The following is a 24418-nucleotide window of genomic DNA, read 5'->3' as shown; positions in this document are numbered from 1 at the left end:
TGATGGCCTAACATCTTGTACAATTGTACTCTGCGGCAGGTCTACTCTACATTCACCCTAGTTATTTTTGCTATTTTACAACTATTGTCTAGATGGCTCCAGGAATGCTTGTACAAGGTCTCATCAATGTACTAAAAGTGTAGCTCTCCTGTTACATAGACTAGAGCAGCCTAGCCTCGCAGGCCCCTGCTTTCTGCATAATTGCTCCTATTTGTGCTTCGTTGACTGTGCATGTCTATACCCTGTTCAAATTCTTCAGGTTTGTGGTATCTCTTCCCTACCCAACTCCGCGATCTGCTCTTTCACAGTGCTTTAGGACCATTCAAGGTATATATTTGACCCTTCATTTACTTCTGTTTCGTGTTAAGACAACCTCCATCCAAGAGCTCTGCCCCACACCCCAGTACACAGCTTACCAAGCATCAGCTCACTAGTGGCTTGATATCCTCTGCCTTCCTAAACACTAATCTCATAGCGTGACCTCAGGGTGCTCTTTATGATGCCTCTCTATTTATGGGCAATCCCACCCAATTTACGATATCTGGTGCAGTTTCGAAACTCAAGTCCTCAATATTTTTTTAGAGTTCTTCCCTCTCCTGAGATCAACTGGATTGTTTTTAGAATGTCTTCTTTTACCTTAGTGCCTCCATGTGCTTTAAAGCACCAATATGAAAGGATGAAACATCATCAATATTGCAGCCCAGTACTATTTCCAATTTCCAAGTTGGTGGCATGTGCACACTGCCTGTGGTATAGCCATAGAGGAGGCATTGAAGGAGAATGGTGGCAGAGGAGGAATGGTGGAGTAGCACTGATGTAGCTAATGTCAGGCTGCACTGCAAGGACTGCAGCGAACTCCTGCAATTGGTAAGATCTCCACTTGATCATGCTGCTTCTCACCACTGAGGGTAAACAAAGCAAACACACTGAGATGATGGATGGAGGGCTGAAACTTTTCAGACACTCACCCCCAGTCACAGATCTGGGTTGAATCCATCCTCATTCTTTAGCTCACTTCGAGAACCAAGTTCAGACCCAGCCATATGCAAATCAGTCTTGACCCTGTTCCTCATGGGAACAGTCCATCCTGAACTGCCAAGCCAGGTCTTCCCTAGATCAGAAACAACCATCTTGAGACCGGTTTTGGGAAAACACTCCTTATTATCAGCCAGGCTAGCTTGAATCCAGTGGCAAAGTGAGCAAGGGCCTACGTCTGGGCATTCCCTGCCAACTTAGGGCAAACAAATCAAACACAAGGAGATGATGGATAGAGCACTGAAACATTTCAGACACTCACCCCCGACACAGATTTGGGTTAAATCCATCATCTTTATTTAGCTCACTTTGCTACCCAGTTCAGACACATCCATATGCAAATCAGTCCGGACCCGGTTCCTCATGGGAACAGTCCTGCCTGAACTGCCAAGTCTGGTCTTCCCTGGACCGTAAACAGGCAATCAGGGACCGGTTTTGGGGAAACACCACTCATCAGCCTGGCTAGCTTGAATCCAGTTGCAAAGTGAGCAAGGGACGCCAACTTAGGGTGAACAAAGCAAACACAAGTAGAGGATGGAAGAAGCACTGAAACCTTTCAGACACTCATCCCCAGTCACAGATCTGGGTTGAATCCATCATTGTTCTTTAGCTCACTTTTAGACCCTAGTTCAGACCCAGCCATATGTAAATCAGTCTTGACCATGTTCTTCATGGGAACAGTCCATCCCAAACTGCCAAGCCAGGTCTTCCCTGGACCAGAAACCACCATCTTGAGACCGGTTTTGGGGAAACACCCCTTATCAGGCAGGCTAGCTTGAATCCAGTGGCAAAGTGAGAAAGGGCCTACATCTGTACATACCCTGCCAACTTAGGGCAAACAAATCAAACACAAGGAGATGATGGAAAGAGCGCTAAAACATTTCAGACACTCACCCCAAGTCACAGATCTGGGTTCAATCCATCATCTTTCTTTAGCTCACTTCGCTACCCAGTTCAGACACAGCCATATGCAGATCAGTCTAGACCTTGTTCTTCATGGGAACAGTCCAGCCCGATCTGCCAAGCCAGGTCATCCCTGGACCATAAACAAGCATCCTGGGACCGGTTTCGGGGAAACACCACTCATCAGCCAGGCTAGCTTGAATCACTTGGCAAAGTGAGCAAGGGCCTACGTCTTTTACATACCCTGCCAACTTAGGGCAAACAAATCAAACACAAAGAGATGATGGACAGAGCGCTGAAACTTTTCAGACACTCACCCCCAGTCACAGATCTGGGTTGAATCCATCATCTTTCTTTAGTTCACTTCGCTACCCAGTTCAGACACAGCCATATGCAAATCAGTCATGACCTTGTCCCTCATGGGAACAGTCCAGCCCGAACTGCCAAGCCAGGTCTTCCCTGGACCAGAATCAACCATTCTGGGACCGGTTTCGGGGAAACACATCTTATCACCCAGGCTAGCTTGAATCCAGTGGCAAAGTGAGAAAGGGACCCCCGTCTTGGCATACCCTGCCAACTTAGGGCAAACAAATCAAACACAATGAGATGATGGATAGAGCGCTGAAACATTTCAGACACTTACCCCCAGTCACAGATCTGGGTTAAATCCATCATCTTTCTTTAGCTCACTTTGCTACCCAGTTCAGACACATATATATGCAAATCAGTCTGGATGCTGTTCCTCATGGGAACAGTCCTGCCTGAACTGCCAAGTCTGGTCTTCCCTGGACCATAAACAGGCATTCAGGGACCGGTTCCTGGGAAACACCTCACCGCCCCAGTTCAGACTCACTGGTGCCATCTTGTTATGGAGTTGCTTATGTTTTTATAAAACTCTATCACTAGATGGCCACCAGATACACCATGCATGCATGGTGGACATCTTGCTATGCATTACACGATGGCTGCTGTGAAATGCGTGTGCATGATGAGTGGCTATCTTGAAACCTAATCAAGTCCTGGGTTCCCCATCTCCCCCTTACATCAGCGTCAGGATCTTGATTGCTACTTTATTTGTGTAGAGGTCTCATGTAAGAGCAATAAAGAAACAGCTGCAGTAGAGCAGGTATGCTGTACATGGGAATTGTTCTCCAGGTCACAACCCTCCTGCACTGGGCGGGTGGGTCTCTGGGGGGGCAGCATCCCCTCAGCATGCTGTACCATGTATGCCTTTCTCACTGAAGATTGCTGGCTGCACTTCTGGCTCGGATTGTCTCCATGTCCGTCCTCAGTAGTGATGGAGCATGAATATTTGAGAATAATCTTGCTTGATCAAGTCTTCTCATTAAGTGTGTACTAAATGTATCTTATAGAATACTAACAGTGTAGTGGTTTCCAGAACATGTGAGAGTTGTAAAATAGTGCAACGTGAAAATGTGCAAGAGTAAAACAGCACATTTAGTGTTAAAAACAATTGCAATAAAAAACATGCAGAAGGGTTGAGAGATGTTTATGTTACAAGAGGAAAACTTATTAAAATGTTCTAAAGAATATAATGCAATAGTAACTTACAAGTAGATTTTTAGAAAATATGATATTGAAAATGCTTAAAGTGAAATGATTTCTTGCTTGTTTCTTTGATTATGAAAATCATAAAACTTATATTCTTAAGCACATATCGGCCTTCTGCATAGTTGTAGCAGATAAGTTTGAAACTGTATATGGAAAAAGGTACAGTCGAGGTGACAGAAATTTGGGAACTACTGTTTTTCTTCAGTAAGGATTTGATAAGAAATGGTCTGCTGTTTAGGAAAGAAGAAATTAAACTGAAACTGCACAAAGGCACAGTCTCTTGGGTTTGTCAATGCTTGTTTAAATACGTGACCCAGCATAATATCCAAGCGTTCCTCTCCAAAATGTTTGCTTTTAAATTTTGTATCTCATATCTCAGATTTCAGTTTCTTTTGTATTGTGTCCATACATTTATTTGCCAGTTAGCCTATCAGGCTTTTGCACAGCCAATCATATACTTACTATACAGTGTTTTGTCCCAGAGCCACAAAACGACACTAATGCTGATACAAAATGAAAATATATACACTTTAATATCATATTATGAGGAACATCAAATATGAACAAGACTTCTCCAATGTAAAGTACACTGAGTGATTTTTGACACACTTGTCACCAGTTGCAAAATTCAAAGATGCCTTTGGTTACAGAAGCCTGGGTTCAGCATAGCTCTATTTCCACTTTACTGCGAAGGAAAAACCACCCAGGCCAAATGTGTTTTCTTTCCTGGTAAATTTAAGCTTAACATTGCTAGCAACCATTTTGACACCCACACAATAATACATTGTTTTATACAATGTTTAATACCACAGTTTATGCCCTAGGAAGAACTGCAAATAACAGGTGTTACTATTACACAATTTATTGATATTCAATGTTTCATCTTTAGAAGGATGAAAGGCTGAGCAGATCATTCTGGAATTTGAACTAGTGACTTGCAGGTCACATAAATGTCAGCCATGAGCACCCATCTTTCTGAGCCATTTTGCATCACCTGGTAGGATGTATGCTTCTTCATTACAGTTGTAATGAAGGTGGTACTGTATAATATGGCCTTGGCGGTGTATGGTCTGGAGAGACATCTTCCCTTCCTTGAAGGTACGGATGGTATTAGCTACTCTGCCCACTGGGGTCAGTGCATCTTATTTTGGGTAATTCACATACAGTACTGTTATAAAACTGGCCGGTATAACATGAATTATACAACTTTCCTATTCATATTGGGTAATCATTGATGAAATACACCCCATTTGAAATAAACTGTTTAAAAGACACAGAATTTTTCTGAAGATCCTATGTTTCCTTATATTTAAAACCTAAATCTTGTATTACTATTTTGACAAGCACTTTCCATAAAATATTTTACAATTTTCTGGCTATATAAAAACATATTATAAAGTGATAAATATTTTAAAATAAGCAATTTCAACGACCACCCATTCCTTTAGAAAAAAAATATATATGTATGTATTTGTAGCATGACATTTGTAAAAATGTAGCAATAACGAAACTGTTAAAGCTTTTTTGCAAAATCTTTGGTATAAAAGTAGTGCAGTTAACACAGGTTATTGAGCATCATTGATTTCTGCTTCAGAGTTATTTGTCTGGTGTGAAAAACTTTTCCTCTGGTTACGATTTTTTCTTTGATGTGTCCTCCACGTACGATATCAAAACATTTCTAACATGTCTTCCAAAGCCAATGGCAGAAAATCCCACAACTTTCTTCACCCCTGTTGCACTTTTATCTTCTGCAGAAAAAAAGAGCAATTGTCAGCATGAGATGGCAGATAGTCCCGGAAGTACACCGTACATTGCTATGTTATGAATAAAACAGAATACAGTGAAAAAATGTTGATCTTTAATAACTAATACTCCCTTTAGGCAATAAATATCATTTTGAGTTTATGATATATTGATTTCATGTGTGAATCTTTACTAGAAAGGCTGCTATCTCCTGTAATATTGATCATCCGCCTATCACCCTGATTGGAAAAACCTAGCACTACTGCCCAATTGGTCGGGTAAAGCCTTCCAATTGGAGGGGGGATCTATTTTTACTGCTCAAATCTAAACAGCTTACACAGTCATATTCCATTAAATAATTTTTCAGAATAATGTATGGACGGCATCCACAGGTATGACTTGGGATGCATTCAAAGCCTATTTTAGAGGAGCCCTGGTATCATTGACAGCAAGAGAAAAAGCAAAAACAAGGATCTAAATGTTAGAAAAAAATACATCGCACATAAAGAAGTTGTCATTGAACCTTTAAATAGAAAGGGCCACCTGGTGACAACGTTTTGTGGAGAAGCATTGCAACTTCAGAGCTCAGATCATATACTACCAAAACCTTTTTGGTATAATATGGGATAGCATTTATAGGAAACCTTTTGAAATTAGTGCAGGTAAGAAAGTACTTCTCTGGGTGTGGCAGAAGAAAGTTCAGGGTAATATATGCAATTACTTTATGACAGTTGCCAAGCTATGAGCATGTAATACAAATCTATAAATGACTGTATTCCTCAAACAAAATACAGTACAAAACATTTGACTCCAATAGAGACCACGGTGCATCGCCTAATTGCTAAATTTGAGTGCACCATTCTAAAGGTACTGCTTTCTAATTTGCCTGGGGCATATCCCATGAAAATGTGGAGATCTCCTTGGCATTTGTAGAAGCCCCCATTATGGAAACATGCTTACGGAAAAGCGGTCTTAAGGATTCTTCTGCATCTCAGCACCTGTTTGAATGGGACTTTGCAAGAGAGTGTAATTTATGTTAGAACGTGAAGGGTAGCAGAGGACCCCATTCGGGTGGTTCTAGTGTGGAACTCTCCCAGTCGAGGGAAGCACAGTGCAAATGATGGGTATTGATGCTGATCCAGGTCACAGTGCTCCACCCCTTGTGTGCTGTGGCAAGCCTGGGCCCTTTCCGGGTCTATCAAGACAGGCAGTGCTAATTTCAGCACAGCACCGCCAGGGTGAGACTGTAGGAGCATAAACTGGTGCTGTGTTTTGTAATGAGGCAAACATCCCTCGTTAGGGGTAACTCCGGCCTTTGTCCTTTCACAGCCAATAACAGAACTAGCTGCAAATTTCAACACAAGGAAGCAGCAAGGTGGAGTTCTAAAGATGAGTTAAGCTTCAGGAAGCAGCTAAAGACTTTGGTGCATATTATCAAGAACGGCATTATAAATTATCCCTGGTTTAGCGGCAGAAAACTGCAGCTAAAGCGGCGATAATGGGCTTGATAATATGCCCTTGAGAATTCCAATAGAAGTCCATGTTCTGGTGTGAACATGGGCTGCTATTGGAATTCTCCAGGGTATATTATCAAGCCCATTATCGCCGCTTTAGCGGCAGTTTTCTTCCGCTAAACCGGCGATAATTTTAACGCCGTTCTTGATACTATGCCCCTTTGTTGTTTATTTAACTCTGTGAGGATGCAGGTATTGGTATAATTTGTTAGCACTGGGAGGCCCTTTGGGTAGCCAGGCCTTTAGCAATGCCAAGAATAGTATAGAAAGACAAGAATAGTCTTACAGGGGAAGGAGCCAGGCCGGCGACCGCGATGGCCGCATAGGCGCCCGGCTCCGTAACCCTTTTATCCTCGCGCCTCTATCCTGGCCGCAATCCTGTGCCCGCATCACGGTTTCGTGCGGGGGAAAGTACGTGGCCGACGATTACGCGTCTCCCGGATCCCTACCTGCCTTAATGCCGGAGATACGTCCGGTCTTCTATTGCGGCCTGTGGGGACGTCGGAGCCGGGGCTTGGAGTAGGCTGCAACGCTGACCGCCGGAGCGAAAATGGCGGCCACCAGTTGCAATCCTGCCTGATCGCCCGACCGGGAGTAAACCTTGCTCCGATCTTTTGGCTGTGCTTCAGCTCACTCTGCGGTGCCACGGAGAGGTCCCGACCCACCGCCATACGGGCTGCAGCCCCCAGAACGGGCACTGCGTAGGACATTAGACGTGGGATCCAGCCTTTCCTGATATCAGTTGGAACCCTCCGGATTGAGCAGGAGAGTGTTTTCACTTCTGACCGGGCCCATAGGGAGGTGTTGGTGGCCCTGATTGCTGCACCCGGTCTTCCTGGCCTGTTTGAGGCGCCGTGCCCTCCCCCTCTCCTTTGTTTGGGGCACACTCCCGGTCCTCCACAGTGATGGCTGCCGATCGAGGGGCGGCTCGTGAAGGCTATACCCGGCCTCGGCTGCCCCACGGCGATGGAATGATCGGGGCCGGGAGGTGTGCTGACATCGGGGTGCATTGTGAAGGGCCGATGGTTGGAGACCTAGTTCTGGCCCTTGGCGCCTTCCGCGAAGCTCTACAACGAGACGCACGAATCCTGGGGGAGAAACTGGACGCCATTACTGCCACTCCGAGGACGGAGACGCCAGTCGTATCCTGTGCGACTGCAACCTTGTCTGTTTTCACACCAGTGGGCTGCGCTTTTGATACCCTACAGATTGGAGATACTTTGGGGGACCCGACCCATATAACTCCTAGCTGGCCACCGGGAGTCTCTCCTGCATCGGGAACCACTGGACCTGGGACGCCGAAGGGGTTGGTTGACCACGCAGCGCCTTTGAATGCTCCGACGAGCTCTCAAAGGGGGAATGGAACTACTATTTTTCCTCAATTGCAAGGGACCTCATGCACAACTTGGCCGCGACGTCTGGTGAACATATTGGTGTGGCTTGATCCCCGCGTTGACTCTCCTCTGCATGTCCGCTTGTTCTCCCCACTCGGGTTGCCTGAGTCTCTTGGCACACTTTCTTCGGACGCTAGCTGGTTGCTACACGTGGGTGAGCTTGATAGGGTGGGCCAGGGCTAGAGATGATTTTACCACGCAGGGATGGCTAACGGGCTGATGGATGTATTCGAGACCTGGGACTGTTGAGACTATGTAACTTTGCGGGCTAACAATGTATCCTTTCACCCTTGTGTGGTTTGACTACATCTGCTTTAACATTGTTTACTATGCAGAGGGTTGGCGCGAGGTGGGGTGGGGCCGGGTGCTGGCCTGGAGATCCTCCTCCACTTTATTCGTAACTTTTTTCTTTTCCTTTTTCTATGAACTAGTTTCTTTTCGGGGGTTTCAGTTCCTTAGGGCGACAGGCACACTGCTAGGGGGGGTAGGCCGTAGCCATCTACAGGAGTGCAGGGTGGGGGGTTGGGGGGATGGGTCCTCTTATTATTGTCCTTTTATTGTTTCTATGGCCCTTTTTCTTCCCCTTTTCTTCTTTTCTGGGATCTGGGTAGTGTATTCCTATACCTTTATAGTCTGTGCTATTAGGGAAGATGTTCCTGGGACGTCCCGAGGCGCGATGGCCGGTTTGCTATGATGATGCAATGTGTTTAGATTTTACTGCTTATCTTGTTTAAAACGTACCAGCGCTACTACTTTGACTACAGTCATCCTGTCTAGGAATATCCTGTAATATTGCAATCCCGTACTTTTTTATTGACTGAATATACGGTTCCGGATCCTGCTTTTCTTTAACATTTAAAAAGAAACCTTTCCTAATCCTGTTCTATATGTGGCAGTCGGTGGGATGATGTAACTTATTTTCAGAATTGTGCTGGCGGGTGGCGGACTACTGTTTTCTACGATTTGCTTGTCTTGCTTTGATCTATTCGTACTAGCGGCCAGCCGTGATGGTTGTAGGCCCATACCTGTACTTGCCTATTGAAATAATAAAGGTTTACCAAAAAAAAAAAAAAAAATAGTCTTACAGCGGAAGCAGTCCCTGTGTGACAGCTTCCGCTGAAGAATGACTGCTGTGAGCAACTGAGAGGTGACAGACAAAGTCCCCATGGGCTGCGACATGCTCATTCATTCATATCCCTTTAGTATCTTGCCATGCTTTATTTGTATGGCAACCCTGTCTCTTAAAGGGGCGTACCATGTAATAATTGCACTTTGCAATACAAATGGTTTCATAGATTTGCAGAAGGAACCATGTCTAATGCATGCTGACAAGGCAGGGCTTCTGTGAATCCTTGGGACCTGCCTGTTTGGGCTGTGCTGGATAGATACATCCCTCACAGCTCAAAGAAATGGATACTTCACATTGCAAATGCTTCACGAAAACAGAAACCCGAAGTGACCAGGACAATGATACATGGACACCTCGATCTATTGTCTTTTTTGGGGCGCATCTATAAACAAGTTTATATGCACAGACTCATGAGCTTCATTCTCTGCATCCGTTTAAAAGAGCAAAACATGACCTACCTGGATTGCAATAATACATCAAAAACGCAAGTCCTGCGGCAACACTAAAGCAGGCGAGAAAGAACACTGGCCCTAGAAAAGAAACACATTCAACACTTGTCAATTTTGTACATTTTAGGTGCTCCATAATTCATAATTTAAGTAAAAACATATGAGATTTAAAAAGAGATTTATTTTATCTTGCCTGCCTATTTTTAGGCCAAATACATATCCAATTTAGTTCATCCGAAAAACGTAATGCATCTGAAATAAAATATGAGTTAAACTACATGAACATACCGCGATATTAAACATGAATACATTAGGGCTAGCCCCATTTACTTTCCATTTTCTTTTGAATACGCATCCAATTAAAGTCATGATGATTGCACGTGTTTCCAGATTTATTGTAGGGTAGGTCATTTTATGTCAGGGCAGTGCAATCACACACAACGCGCACCCCCAAGCGCCAGCTGTAATTGCACATGTCGAGGTTCGTAAATCTTGCATTTTCCCATTTACAGTATTTTCTTGTACGTCAAGAGGTTACCGGTAGTAGGTGGACTATGAAAGTAACGCCAATTCCATGCTACTAGCGAAGAAAACAGGGTAAAACTGAATCATCTTATGACGTTGTTTCAAGTCTTTAGTTTCCGAGTAGTGAGTTTACGAGTTATTTTTTTTTAGGTCTCGCCTAGACGAAAGCAAAAGCGAAGCTTTTGCTGTCTATGCAAGACAACTTATGTTGCCACTTTTCTGGGAATATTGTGGACATCAGACTGTTACGAGCTTTTTCTGCTGTAGTCAGGCTGTCACGAGCTTCTCCTTTGGAGATTTGACCTCGTGAGCGCGCCTTGACTGCATCTAATTGGCTGTGCGCTTCCTTTAGTCAGTTTCACTTTGACGCCTGCACTTTCAGAGTGAAATGAAACAATGTGTCTGGTAGTTGTTCCTGTGGAGTGCCTTCTGACCTCGTGAGCGCGCCTTGACTGCATCTAATGTGTGTGGCTTTTTTTTTCAACGTGGCCCTGGCGCTTGCTTCAGTCAGTTTCACTTTTAAGGTGCAGGCGTCAATGGGTCTGGTACTTGTTTTATTTCCATTTAATGCTCTTTGGAACAACAATTTTATATTACTTGTGTGTATTACCACTGGCCAGAATTTCAAAGACTTATATTCACGCAGGTGAAATAATACTATTGTGATTAGGGCCGATTTTTGGAGTCTGACCGTTCAGAGTGCAGAGTGGAGCTTCAGAGTGGAGCTTCAGAGTGGAGCTTCAGAGTGGAGCTTCAGAGTGGAGCTTCAGAGTGCAGAGTGGAGCTTCAGAGTGGAGCTTCAGAGTGGAGCTTCAGAGTGGAGCTTCAGAGTGGAGCTTCAGAGTGGAGCTTCAGAGTGGAGCTTCAGAGTGCAGAGTGGAGCTTCAGAGTGGAGCTTCAGAGTGGAGCTTCAGAGTGGAGCTTCAGAGTGCAGAGTGGAGCTTCAGAGTGCAGAGTGGAGCTTCAGAGTGGAGCTTCAGAGTGGAGCTTCAGAGTGCAGAGTGGAGCTTCAGAGTGGAGCTTCAGAGTGGAGCTTCAGAGTGCAGAGTGGAGCTTCAGAGTGGAGCTTCAGAGTGCAGAGTGGAGCTTCAGAGTGGAGCTTCAGAGTGCAGAGTGGAGCTTCAGAGTGGAGCTTCAGAGTGGAGCTTCAGAGTGGAGCTTCAGAGTGGAGCTTCAGAGTGCAGAGTGGAGCTTCAGAGTGGAGCTTCAGAGTGCAGAGTGGAGCTTCAGAGTAGAGCTTCAGAGTGGAGCTTCAGAGTGCAGAGTGGAGCTTCAGAGTGCAGAGTGGAGCTTCAGAGTGGAGCTTCAGAGTGGAGCTTCAGAGTGGAGCTTCAGAGTGGAGCTTCAGAGTGGAGCTTCAGAGTGCAGAGTAGAGCTTCAGAGTGGAGCTTCAGAGTGGAGCTTCAGAGTGGAGCTTCAGAGTGGAGCTTCAGAGTGGAGCTTCCGAGTGGAGCTTCAGAGTGGAGCTGCAGAGTGGAGCTTCAGAGTGGAGCTTCAGAGTGGAGCTTCAGAGTGGAGCTTCAGAGTGCAGAGTGGAGCTTCAGAGGGGAGCTTCAGAGTGGAGCTTCAGAGTGGAGCTTCAGAGTGGAGCTGCAGAGTGGAGCTTCAGAGTGGAGCTTCAGAGTGGAGCTTCAGAGTGGAGCTTCAGAGTGCAGAGTGGAGCTTCAGAGTGGAGCTTCAGAGTGGAGCTTCAGAGTGGAGCTTCAGAGTGGAGCTTCAGAGTGGAGCTTCAGAGTGCAGAGTGGAGCTTCAGAGTGGAGCTTCAGAGTGCAGAGTGGAGCTTCAGAGTGGAGCTTCAGAGTGCAGAGTGGAGCTTCAGAGTGGAGCTTCAGAGTGGAGCTTCAGAGTGGAGCTTCAGAGTGGAGCTTCAGAGTGGAGCTTCAGAGTGCAGAGTGGAGCTTCAGAGTGGAGCTTCAGAGTGCAGAGTGGAGCTTCAGAGTAGAGCTTCAGAGTGGAGCTTCAGAGTGCAGAGTGGAGCTTCAGAGTGCAGAGTGGAGCTTCAGAGTGGAGCTTCAGAGTGGAGCTTCAGAGTGGAGCTTCAGAGTGGAGCTTCAGAGTGGAGCTTCAGAGTGCAGAGTAGAGCTTCAGAGTGGAGCTTCAGAGTGGAGCTTCAGAGTGGAGCTTCAGAGTGGAGCTTCAGAGTGGAGCTTCCGAGTGGAGCTTCAGAGTGGAGCTGCAGAGTGGAGCTTCAGAGTGGAGCTTCAGAGTGGAGCTTCAGAGTGGAGCTTCAGAGTGCAGAGTGGAGCTTCAGAGTGGAGCTTCAGAGTGGAGCTTCAGAGTGGAGCTTCAGAGTGGAGCTGCAGAGTGGAGCTTCAGAGTGGAGCTTCAGAGTGGAGCTTCAGAGTGGAGCTTCAGAGTGCAGAGTGGAGCTTCAGAGTGGAGCTTCAGAGTGGAGCTTCAGAGTGGAGCTTCAGAGTGGAGCTTCAGAGTGGAGCTTCAGAGTGCAGAGTGGAGCTTCAGAGTGGAGCTTCAGAGTGGAGCTTCAGAGTGCAGAGTGGAGCTTCAGAGTGGAGCTTCAGAGTGCAGAGTGGAGCTTCAGAGTGGAGCTTCAGAGTGCAGAGTGGAGCTTCAGAGTGGAGCTTCAGAGTGCAGATTCAGAGTGGAGCTTCAGAGTGCAGAGTGGAGCTTCAGAGTGGAGCTTCAGAGTGCAGAGTGGAGCTTCAGAGTTGAGCTTCAGAGTGGAGCTTCAGAGTGCAGAGTGGAGCTTCAGAGTGCAGAGTGGAGCTTCAGAGTGGAGCTTCAGAGTGGAGCTTCAGAGTGGAGCTTCAGAGTGGAGCTTCAGAGTGCAGAGTGGAGCTTCAGAGTGGAGCTTCAGAGTGGAGCTTCAGAGTGGAGCTTCAGAGTGGAGCTTCAGAGTGGAGCTTCAGAGTGCAGAGTGGAGCTTCAGAGTGGAGCTTCAGAGTGCAGAGTGGAGCTTCAGAGTGGAGCTTCAGAGTGGAGCTGCAGAGTGGAGCTTCAGAGTGGAGCTGCAGAGTGGAGCTTCAGAGTGGAGCTTCAGAGTGGAGCTTCAGAGTGGAGCTTCAGAGTGGAGCTTCAGAGTGGAGCTTCAGAGTGCAGAGTGGAGCTTTAGAGTGGAGCTTCAGAGTGCAGAGTGGAGCTTCAGAGTGGAGCTTCAGAGTGGAGCTTCAGAGTGGAGCTTCAGAGTGGAGCTTCAGAGTGCAGAGTGGAGCTTCAGAGTGGAGCTTCAGAGTGCAGAGTGGAGCTTCCGAGTGGAGCTTCAGAGTGCAGAGTGGAGCTTCCGAGTGGAGCTTCCGAGTGGAGCTTCAGAGTGGAGCTTCCGAGTGGAGCTTCCGAGTGGAGCTTCCGAGTGGAGCTTCCGAGTGGAGCTTCCGAGTGGAGCTTCAGAGTGGAGCTTCAGAGTGCAGAGTGGAGCTTCAGAGTGGAGCTTCAGAGTGGAGCTTCAGAGTGCAGAGTGGAGCTTCAGAGTAGAGCTTCAGAGTGGAGCTTCAGAGTGCAGAGTGGAGCTTCAGAGTGCAGAGTGGAGCTTCAGAGTGGAGCTTCAGAGTGGAGCTTCAGAGTGGAGCTTCAGAGTGCAGAGTGGAGCTTCAGAGTGGAGCTTCAGAGTGGAGCTTCAGAGTGGAGCTTCAGAGTGCAGAGTGGAGCTTCAGAGTGGAGCTTCAGAGTGGAGCTTCAGAGTGGAGCTTCAGAGTGGAGCTTCAGAGTGGAGCTTCAGAGTGGAGCTTCAGAGTGCAGAGTGGAGCTTCAGAGTGGAGCTTCAGAGTGGAGCTTCAGAATGGAGCTTCAGAGTGGAGCTTCAGAGTGGAGCTTCAGAGTGGAGCTTCAGAGTGCAGAGTGGAGCTTCAGAGTGGAGCTTCAGAGTGGAGCTTCAGAGTGGAGCTTCAGAGTGGAGCTTCAGAGTGCAGAGTGGAGCTTCCGAGTGGAGCTTCCGAGTGGAGCTTCCGAGTGGAGCTTCCGAGTGGAGCTTCCGAGTGGAGCTTCAGAGTGGAGCTTCAGAGTGGAGCTTCAGAGTGGAGCTTCAGAGTGCAGATTCAGAGTGGAGCTTCAGAGTGCAGAGTGGAGCTTCAGAGTGGAGCTTCAGAGTGGAGCTTCAGAGTGGAGCTTCAGAGTGGAGCTTCAGAGTGGAGCTTCAGAGTGGAGCGTCAGAGTGCAGATTCAGAGTGGAGCTTCAGAGTGGAGCTTCAGAGTGCAGAGTGGAGCTTCAGAGTGGAGCTTCAGAGTGCAGAGTGGAGCTTCAGAGTGCAGCGTGGAGCTTCAGAGTGGAGCTTCAGAGTGGAGCTTCAGAGTGGAGCTTCAGAGTGGAGCTTCAGAGTGGAGCTTCAGAGTGGAGCTTCAGAGTGCAGATTCAGAGTGGAGCTTCAGAGTGCAGAGTGGAGCTTCAGAGTGGAGCTTCAGAGTGGAGCTTCAGAGTGGAGCTTCAGAGTGGAGCTTCAGAGTGGAGCTTCAGAGTGGAGCTTCAGAGTGGAGCTTCAGAGTGGAGCTTCAGAGTGCAGAGTGGAGCTTCAGAGTGGAGCTTCAGAGTGCAGAGTGGAGCTTCAGAGTGGAGCTTCAGAGTGCAGAGTGGAGCTTCAGAGTGCAGAGTAGAGCTTCAGAGTGCAGCTTCAGAGTGGAGCTTCAGAGTGGAGCTTCAGAGTGGAGCTTCAGAGTGGAGCTTCAGAGTGGAGCTTCAGAGTGGAGCTTCAGAGTGGAGCTTCAGAGTGCAGAGTGGAGCTTCAGAGTGCAGAGTGGAGCTTCAGAGTGCAGAGTGGAGCTTCAGAGTGCAGAGTGGAGCTTCAGAATGCAGAGTGGAGCTTCAGAGTGTCAAGAGCAATGCCAATAGCTCTAACTTTAACAAAGGCAAAACCATTGCATTGTAAATGCTTGTTATTTTACCGAATCACATGCTCATGCTGCTGCCTGGTTTGTCTACATGCACACAGGCAGAATCACTCAGTACAAAATGGCTCCTGTTCACTCGTCAGTACGGTCTTGCGCCGCCCCACCTTCCCCCTGCCAAATACATTCATTCCAAATACTGCTTATTTTCATATCAGACTGACTTCTCACATCTGGGATAGCAGGGGCACCTTCCACAGTGATTAGTGCTTCACAAAAAATAATTCTCGGCTAGCGCTCAGAAGCCTTGAAGCTTTGATTGAATGACACTGCAGTTTGATGCCCCGCTCGTTTTTTGATGCTATGCGTTCCAGACACTGATTTTATTAAGACTCACTTGGAGCTCTAAACTGTCACTTGATCTTTCTTTGGGTCATTTCGTTTGCCCGGAAGGACTAACATATCTGTGAAACCCTCTTCTTTTATAGTTTGAGCATCGTCTTCGTTTAGCAGGATAACATTATACATTTGAAAATACAAATATCCGGGAAGAACAGAGAGCAAATCTCCGCGATGTTGGGCATTCTCCTATCATAAAGGAAGCGTGTTGGTGGGACCTGTGGCATCTAACGCATCATTTAACCCTATATGCGTGGGCACCTACCACAATAATGTATAGGATGAGTTTGTTCCGTTCCCGTTTTTAATTTGATGTAAAACTCAAATCACTGCACACTCTCTACTACACACTCTCTACTACACACTCTCTACTACAGTCACTACTCTCTACTACACATTCTGCTACACACTCTCTACTACAGTCACTACTCTCTGCTACGCACTCTACTCTCTACTACACTCTACTACACACTCTTTACTACACACTCTACTACACACTCTCTACTACAGTCACTACTCTCTGCTACGCACTCTACTCTCTACTACACACTCTACTACACACTCTACTACACACTCTCTACTACAGTCGCTACTCTCTACTACACACTGTACTACACACTCTACTACAGTCACTACTCTCTACTACACACTACTACACACTCTCTACTACAGTCACTACTCTCTACTACACACTCACTACACACTCACTACTACAGCCACTACTCTCTTCGACACACTCTATACTAGACACTCTCTACTACACACTATCTACTACAGTCACTACTTACTACACACTCTACTACACACTCTACTACACACTCTACTACACACTCTACTACACACTCTACATTACACACTCTACATTACACACTCTCTACTACACACTCTCTACTACACACTCTCTACTACACACTCTACTACACTCTACTACACACTCTGCTACACACACGCTCTACTACACACTCTACTACACACCCTCTACTACTCTCTACTACTCTACTACACATTCTCTACTACTCTACTACACACTCACTACTTTCTACTACACTCTACTACAGACTCTCCACTCTCTACTCCACACTCTCTACTCCACACTCTCTTCTTCAATCTCTCTACCTCAATCTCTCTAATTCAATCTCTCTACCTCAATCTCTCTACTTCAATCTCTCTACTTCAATCTCTCTACTTCAATCTCTCTACTTCACATTCTGTATTACACACTCTCTACTACACACTCACTACTCTCTACTACACACTCTCTACTACACACTCTACTACACTCCCTACTACACATTCTCCTACACACTCTACTACACACTCTACTACACTCACCACTCTACTACACACTCACCACTCTACTACACACTCACCACTTTACTACACACTCACTAGTCTCTACTGCTCACTCTACTACACACTCTCTACTACACACTCTCTACTACACACTCTCTACTACACACTCTCTACTACACACTCTACTACACACTCTACTACACACTCACTACTCTCTACTACACACTCACTACTCTCTACTACACACTCACTACTCTCTACTACACACTCACTACTCTCTACTACACACTCTACTACTCACTTACTACTCTCTACTCACTCTCTACTACTCACTACTACTCTCTCTACTACTCACTACTACTCTCTCTACTACTCTCTCTACTACTCACTCTCTACTACTCATGACAATGCCATTTATTTATCTGTTTCCAAAACCAACACATAAATAAAACATTTGTCATTTACAATGCCAAAAGCACTAACTTTTGCAAAGGCGAGACCGTTGCATTGTAAATGCTTGTTTTATAATACTGTTTGCATTTGTAGAGCGCTAACAACCGTGGAATCGTAGCACATTCTAGACGTGGGCATTCTTTGTTGCTGAACTAGGAAGAGCATTAATGGGCTGTGTCTGATGTTTGTTGGTGTTTGTGTGAAGGTACTAGTGAGCACGCTCGATGGTTGGTTTAGAATTGGCTGAGTAGATTAGTGCGATGCTAAGTTGCATTTCACCTTAGCAGTTCATTGTACGTTTTATAGGGCAGATTTACGACCCCCTGCGCCACATTTGCGCCGCCGTTGCGTCACTTCTGAGATGCAGCAGCGGCGTAAACCATGCGTCATGTTGCACTTTATTTCCAACGTGACGCATCTAGGGAGATGGGTCACGTTGTAAAGCCCTGCGCCACATGAAACCTGCGTCAGGTTTCATGAGGGCGTTCTGGCGCAGGGGGTGGGGGGGCGAGCGTTCCGGCGCAGGAACGCCTTGGAAAAGTGCCTGAGTGAAATCTACAAGATTTCACTCAGGCACTTTTCCAACGCAGCTGTGTCACAACCTTGCGCCTGCTCGAAGCAGGCGTAAGGCGTGACGCACCATGTTGAGGATAGGCCAGGTTGGAACAGTGCTGGAGTTGCGTCACGCCTGCGACACAACTCCAGCACTGAGCCAACCTTAAACCAGCAGATGCGACACGCATCTGTTTTTCCTTGCACCATGATGCACCGCATTGTAAATGCGGCGCATCTGTGGTGGCGCAAGGGTAAACTTACGTCACACATCTTTCCTGGCGCATTCCTGCTGATTTGGAGGGATGCGGGAGGAAACATAAATCTGTCCTTATGTGTGTAGGTGGGTGCGCCTCAGGACTTTCATGTTTTTCTTGTATTGTACAGAGTGTTGCCCACTCTTTGGCTGGAGTAGGTTGTACTCTATGAATCACAATCATGCAAGGTGATGATGATGTGGTGTTGTGCTCCTGGGGTGGAGGTGTCTGTTTATACTAGATTGAGGGTTTCTATGGTGAATATTAGTACAATGAGTGACAAAGCTGTTGTTTTTTTAAAAACTATTTTGGAGTTTCATGAAGCACTACATTAATGCTATGGTCACTCCAGAGCACTCGGGGTTAAATGACCAGCCGCGGTGCGTCCATTGGGGCGTAGGGGCATAGCCCCACTAGCCTACATGGACCCGCGGCTGCAAGGCAAATAATAAATACTGTTGTACTTGAAAAATATTCGCCATGAGTAATTTATTTAAGCGCCGAGCCGGAGCACCGCCTGGAATCCGGGCAGCACCCGAGTTTTGCGGGAGTGCGCTGCGCGCAGGGGGGCTGTCCTGCGCAGCTTGAGTGACAGAAGGGCTGCAGCAGCAAAGACAGGTACCCCTAGCGCGCAAGTGAAGCTTGGGGCTGAAACTAGCCCGAGCATGCGCATTTCGGTTCCCCCCATACAGAGTGACCAGGGGGGTGCTGGTTTAGTCCCTTGCTCACTGCACCATCAGGATTCAAGCAAGCCCGGCCGACGACGGCTGAAATGCCAGAAACCGGTCCCCGGAAGCTTGTCTCCTTTCTGGTGAAGAATTGGCTTGGTAGTTTAGTCTGCCCTGTTCCCATGATGCACTGGGCCAGGGACAGACTGATTTGCATATAGCCAGGTTCTGAGCTGGGATGGTGCAGTGAGCTAAATAACGGTGATGGATCAAGCCCTGATCTTTGGACTGGGTAAGAGTGGTCTGCTTAATTCAGACACTCTGTTCATCACCACCCCCTTTTCTGAATCGTTTTTGGCCACTATAGGTGTGGCAGGGTATACTCAGACATGAGTCCCTTGCTCACTGCACCATCAGGATTCAAGCAAGCCGGGCCGACGACGGCTGAAATGCCAGAAACCGGTCCCCGGAAGCTTGTCTCCTTTCTGGTGAAGAATTGGCTTGGTAGTTTAGTCTGCCCTGTTCCCAAGATGCACTGGGCTAGGGACAGACTGATTTGCATATAGCCAGGTTCTGAGCTGGGATGGTGCAGTGAGCTAAAAAACGGTGATGGATCAAGCCCTGATCTTTGGACTGGGTAAGAGTGGTCTGCTTAATTCAGACACTCTGTTCATCACCACCCCCTTTTCTGAATCGTTTTTGGCCACTATAGGTGTGGCAGGGTATACTCAGACATGACATTAGTATAGTATCAATGAATGATTCACTCAGTACGCAGAGCCTTCAGGTGGTTAACCTTTTCATTCAAGTTAACTTAAGTTAAGTATAGTATGTCTGTGGCAACTGCAATAGCCTTTCTTCTTTGGCCTTGTAGGAGGGGATGGTCTCAATCATTGGTCTGTGGACTGTGGTGGGTGGTATCAGAAGGGGTCTGTGGTGCCCCATTTGCTCGGTGGTAAATTTGATAATGGAATACATTAGGAATGCGATTCACGACTGTAAGAACAAGTCCTCGCAACCCCCCCTACTCCCGCGCCTCACAAGGCAGAGCTCTGATCAGCAGGAGGGTTCGGTAGGATGATGAAATGCTCCCAGCAGGCACTTCACAGCAGAGGTTGGACAATCTATAACATCAAAATTATTTTTTTAAATTCCTCAGACAAAGTGGCAATGCTGGCGAATTAATTACTGCAAATGTCAATTAAAATTCTTCCAAATATTGGGTACGATTAAACTTCAATTAAAAGAATTACATTAAATAACGAAGATGAAACATTGTTTTAATTAATCACGGTGAAGGTGCCAGTTTACATAAATACATTTATGCTAGGTGCGCGGGGGTAAATAGCATTGGCTAATGTGAAACATGTTGTCTTGTATATTGTATTCTTGAGGAATTATGTTGAACGGCAGAAAATGCCTACAGGGACGTGAAGTGGCGCGTGCCATCCAGGAAATGTTCAAATAGGCCCAGTAGTGAGATTTTCAAGTAACTTATGCTGCAATCACTGATGGCACTATCGCATGATTGACCCTAAACGGATGTATACCACATTGAAATATATGTTCTAAAGTGTAAGTGTGTGGCAATAGATTAAGGCTTCTCAGTCATTTGACGCAATAAGGGAGTGGACATATTCATCATGGATCTGATGAACACATTTCAAAAAAGCTACCACTTCATAGTTCAGTAATTAAGGGGCCTTAATACGACATTTTCCATGTCATGCAAAATTGTGTCAAGCAGCATCAAGTCAGTCACTCTTTGAATTTCACAACAAACAACGCTGTTTGAACCCCTCTAGAGTTTGCCAAGGAGCTTTGTTTGCCACCTGCGTTAAGCAGAGCGTGTATTTATGAGGAAATGGTATGATCCTTCCCTGAATTTCCCCACAGACTTGTTTAGGAGGCCCAGTCGCCAGAGTCAGCTACAGCGTGCAGCAATGTGCAGAACATGCGTTCTAATGAAACATGGTAAAGGCGTGGTTCCCAATGCTTTGTGAAGGCTGTTTCCCAACTGCTGTGCAACTTCTTCTACTCTTAGAGTTGAGATTTTCATGAAAGCCTTATAGTCTGAATTCAGCACCTGAGCGTAATAGGACAGAATGTATGAATCTCTGTGGTTATACTGAATAAGCAGCTACCTATGTTATGCCATCTATTAATGTAATAACTGCACTTTCACAATTGCTTTATTAACCTTCCTGCTTTCTCAAATTTGCTTGAAAATGCACGATTCTTCTTCTTTTTTTTCAAGATTTTCATGGAGGGGGTAACCCCCCCAAACCCCCCTTATGAGGTTCGGGCATGCTCGCTGCACTCGCTCGCTACGGTGCAGTATGCAAATCAGTTTGCGCCCCACCACTTTCAAATGTCACCAGCAGCCCCTGTAAATGACAAGGTCTGAGTAAACGCGGTTGGTAGAAGTGTAGGTCAAATCTGTTGAGGTCAGATTCCTCCTCACTTAGGTCTTCATGGTGCAAGAAGGGAGTGTTTTGAGGGTGCCTTAATTGTTCAACTCTTAGAACATAACAAAGATGAACACTGACTGGTTGGGACGGGCCTCGGTATTGTGTTTTGCAAACTAAGGGGCAGATTTACAAGCCCCTTGCGTGCCTTTTGTGTCATTTTTAACATGTAAACAATGATGCAAAAGTGGCACATGGGGCCTGTAAATCCGCCCTTAAGCCTCTTGAGTCTACTGAAAGATTTATAGTGCATCATTGCCTTTCATCATAGGGCTAAAAAGAGTTTTATGAAGTGGCAATATGTGAGACTGGTGAGCTGATTCTCTGGTTTTCACTAGACCGGCTATGGTGTGGCATTTCAATTATACTGGTTATCATAGTACCAAATAATGCCACAGTACACAGCATTGTACCTTAGCACTGGATAGTTTCAATGTGATAAGGGTCATAACGTGCATTACCGTATAATGTGTTAGCTTGTTAATGGAATGTTTGTCAGTTCTGGGTAGGTTACTCTGACGCAATTGTGCTACCAGCTTGTGTCAAAAGAAAGGGGTAGAAGGACACAAGGACAGCCTCTGCTTGGGATTGGAAAGGCCTAGAAGGACTCACTGAATCTGGTTCCTATTTCCGCACATTAGCAATAACCATGTGTTCTCTACCCGTGCACCATCAACAGAATTCCAACCACCTGGACACAAACCATCTGAAAAAAACATCCAAGAACAGACAGCCAACCCAACATTCTTAAAGGGTATATGGGACACACTATGCACTGCTCCTCAAAGCCCATTCCACAGTGACGCATGCAGCAGACAGTGCAGATACAATAACAACACGCGACTGGGATACAATCTTCGTCAGAGAGGTGTGACCGTCTTGTTCATCCCAGAACATATACTTCTTCTTGTTCCTTCAAGATGCTGCTTTCCACACAACGGACTTCTCCAAAAGACAAGTGATCTTTCAATCATGCATAGAGCTGCATGGCCTTGCAGGCTCTACAAACTGCCCTCACTCAAGCTTTTCAAAAACTTACACTCCAACCTGCTTTCTGCAGGCCTCAAAGTCACATTAAACCTCAATACAATGCCTCCTGGTGCCCACTAATTTTTTCATACAAAAGTATTCAACCTCATCCTCAAAACTTTTATTAAATATTAGAACGTCTTCCTCAGTGACATCAAACTTCCAGGAGATGCTTGAGACCTTAAAAGAAGCAGTCTTCGAAATCTTGCACAATGTCAACATCACACTTCTGATTGATGCCAATGGCAACTCACTGGATCCTCCTGTAGGCTAGTTCTCAAATTCTACCCTCTAATGCACTTAGAAAAGACACACCAGGCCACCTAACCTTTCCACATTCTCCATACCACATCATCACTCTGCATCTGGCATATTCAATGCAAGCAGCAACACGATTGTTTCAAAAACTGACCTATCGACTCAACACAGTTATCAATATGTCAGCCCTCTCAGCACATGTCAACCTCAACCTTCAACCCAGTGCCCTCAAGAGCTGTCATAGAATTCCACAGATCTGTGAGGTAAGTTGTCAGCCCTCACTGTACTCGAAAGGACTCTCTCAAAGCAAAGTAATGTCTTCCGGGTGTGAACACTCAAAAATGCTCTTCAGTGTATAATACCTTTAGATACATAGATCACTGAGGATTACATTGGATACATGTATTTTTTTACGACCTACTAAGACGGCCACAAGAGTAGTAGAGGCATAAAATATTTATTTTGTTTTACTAGGGTCTGAAGCCCTGGTGCAATGCTGCCAGCTGAACTCCACTGAATTTCGCATTGGGGTATGCATCACCTCCACAAAAAAGGCAGAAGATGGAGCCAAATAACCGTTATCCAGCTGTCAATCAAAGTGTCTCTTGAGGGCTATGTTGTTCCCTCTCTTGCCAGAGGTACCCAGCAAATTGATAGGATGCAGGAGGCCACAGGGTCTCTGCTGTTGCATGCGAGCATCATTCTCAGTACAAAACGTACACATGCTAAATGAATTCTCCAGATATGAATATCTGTAAACCTATTCCCTTAACAATCAACAAATGGAATCTGCTCAATATATGATGCAGGCAGTATAATGCAAAGCACAACATGTAAAGTATGAATCAGTTATTAGAATAGTCATATATGAAGGAAGCCAAAAAGAAATAAAAGCTATGCTTTATGGTCAACATACATAATTCAATGGCTAGAAGCACCTCATCAATTTGGACATGGGCTCCAGGGGATATTTATGCAATACGAAATCATTTAAAGTCCTAAAACAACAGGAAGCAGTCCCAAAATGTATGCCATCTGCACCCTTGTGCCTTTTTTGGTTGTGGCCAGCTAAAGGCCTTGTGGAGAAACAGCCACAGGCAGGAAGCAGCAACAGGATGGTGGCCCAGTGGGACCAAAGTTACAGGGCCTCGTCTATGTGAAGCTGCCTTGCAAGTGTTGTGCAGCAGCAAGGGATGTACAGAGCCACCAGCACCACAGGATGGGGCTTCCAGATGTGTCTAGGTATAGTGATAACACAAAAAACAAAGGGAGGACGTGCAGAGTCACATCAGGTGCAACACCGAGATGTTCTTCAGCAATTTCAAGTGTTGCGCAAGCATGCATGATCTGCTCATAGGATAACTGACCATAGGATAGTTTTCTGTGGTCTAATAGCACATGGCTGCTTGCCCCTCCGTTAAGTGTCTTTCTGGTAGTTCTTTAGCCTGACAGCGTCTACAATCACTAAAGAGTTGCAGGTTTCTTCTCCAGATGTTCTGGGCAAAGTCTTGTCCACCAGTTAATATCATGAACAATTTGCCCACTAAGATGTCTATTGCACACAAATAGTATGCACCTTTTTAATAGAAATAATATTTGTAATCAGATGAACCTAACTAATGTGACGATTACTAGTTCTACTGTCTTACTAAATGATACTTTACTTACCTCTTTCGTTTAAGATATATTTTTCCTGATCTGTGCATATCTTTGGAGACTCTGAGGTATCTTGGAAGAAAAGAAAGACTGATAAGTTAATGTTCATCAAAGGCACTCGCATATCTGAAGACCAAACATTAAAACTATGATTCAGTGTTCACTACCCAGAAGTGAACCTCCTGATATGCAAATACACGTGGAATGTGTTCCTTCGTCTAAGCCTGTCAACTTGTCATACACATTGCACTAGCGTTGACCAACACATTTTCACATTTGAAATGACACATTTAAATACACACACATTTTGATTAGATGAACCTTTTTATTTCAGGTGTAGATATTTTG

General features: G+C 45.9%; 1 protein-coding gene across 4 annotated transcripts in view; it reads right to left on the bottom strand.

Moving 5' to 3' along the window:
• Positions 1-4021: 4021 nt before the first annotated feature.
• The window catches only part of CARD19 (caspase recruitment domain family member 19), a 136206-nt gene continuing 115809 nt past the window's right edge, over positions 4022-24418 (bottom strand). For 3 of the 4 annotated variants that reach the window (XM_086939159.1, XM_086939161.1, XM_086939160.1), the window contains 3 exons: positions 24083-24142; positions 9749-9820; positions 4022-5258 (listed from right to left, as the gene is read on the bottom strand). In XM_086939159.1, coding sequence (XP_086795285.1) covers positions 5140-5258; positions 9749-9820; positions 24083-24142 — 251 coding nt within the window. In that variant the 3' untranslated portion in view covers positions 4022-5139. The remainder of the gene's footprint in view (positions 5259-9748; positions 9821-24082; positions 24143-24418) is intronic. The other variant, XM_086939162.1, reaches the window with a different exon arrangement.

This window comes from Lissotriton vulgaris, chromosome 9 (assembly GCF_964263255.1).
Source record: "Lissotriton vulgaris chromosome 9, aLisVul1.2, whole genome shotgun sequence".
In the NCBI taxonomy this organism is placed as follows: Eukaryota; Metazoa; Chordata; class Amphibia; order Caudata; family Salamandridae; genus Lissotriton; species Lissotriton vulgaris.
The sequence above is the reverse complement of the archived record's forward strand: the minus strand, read 5'-3'. Positions and strand labels throughout refer to the sequence as shown.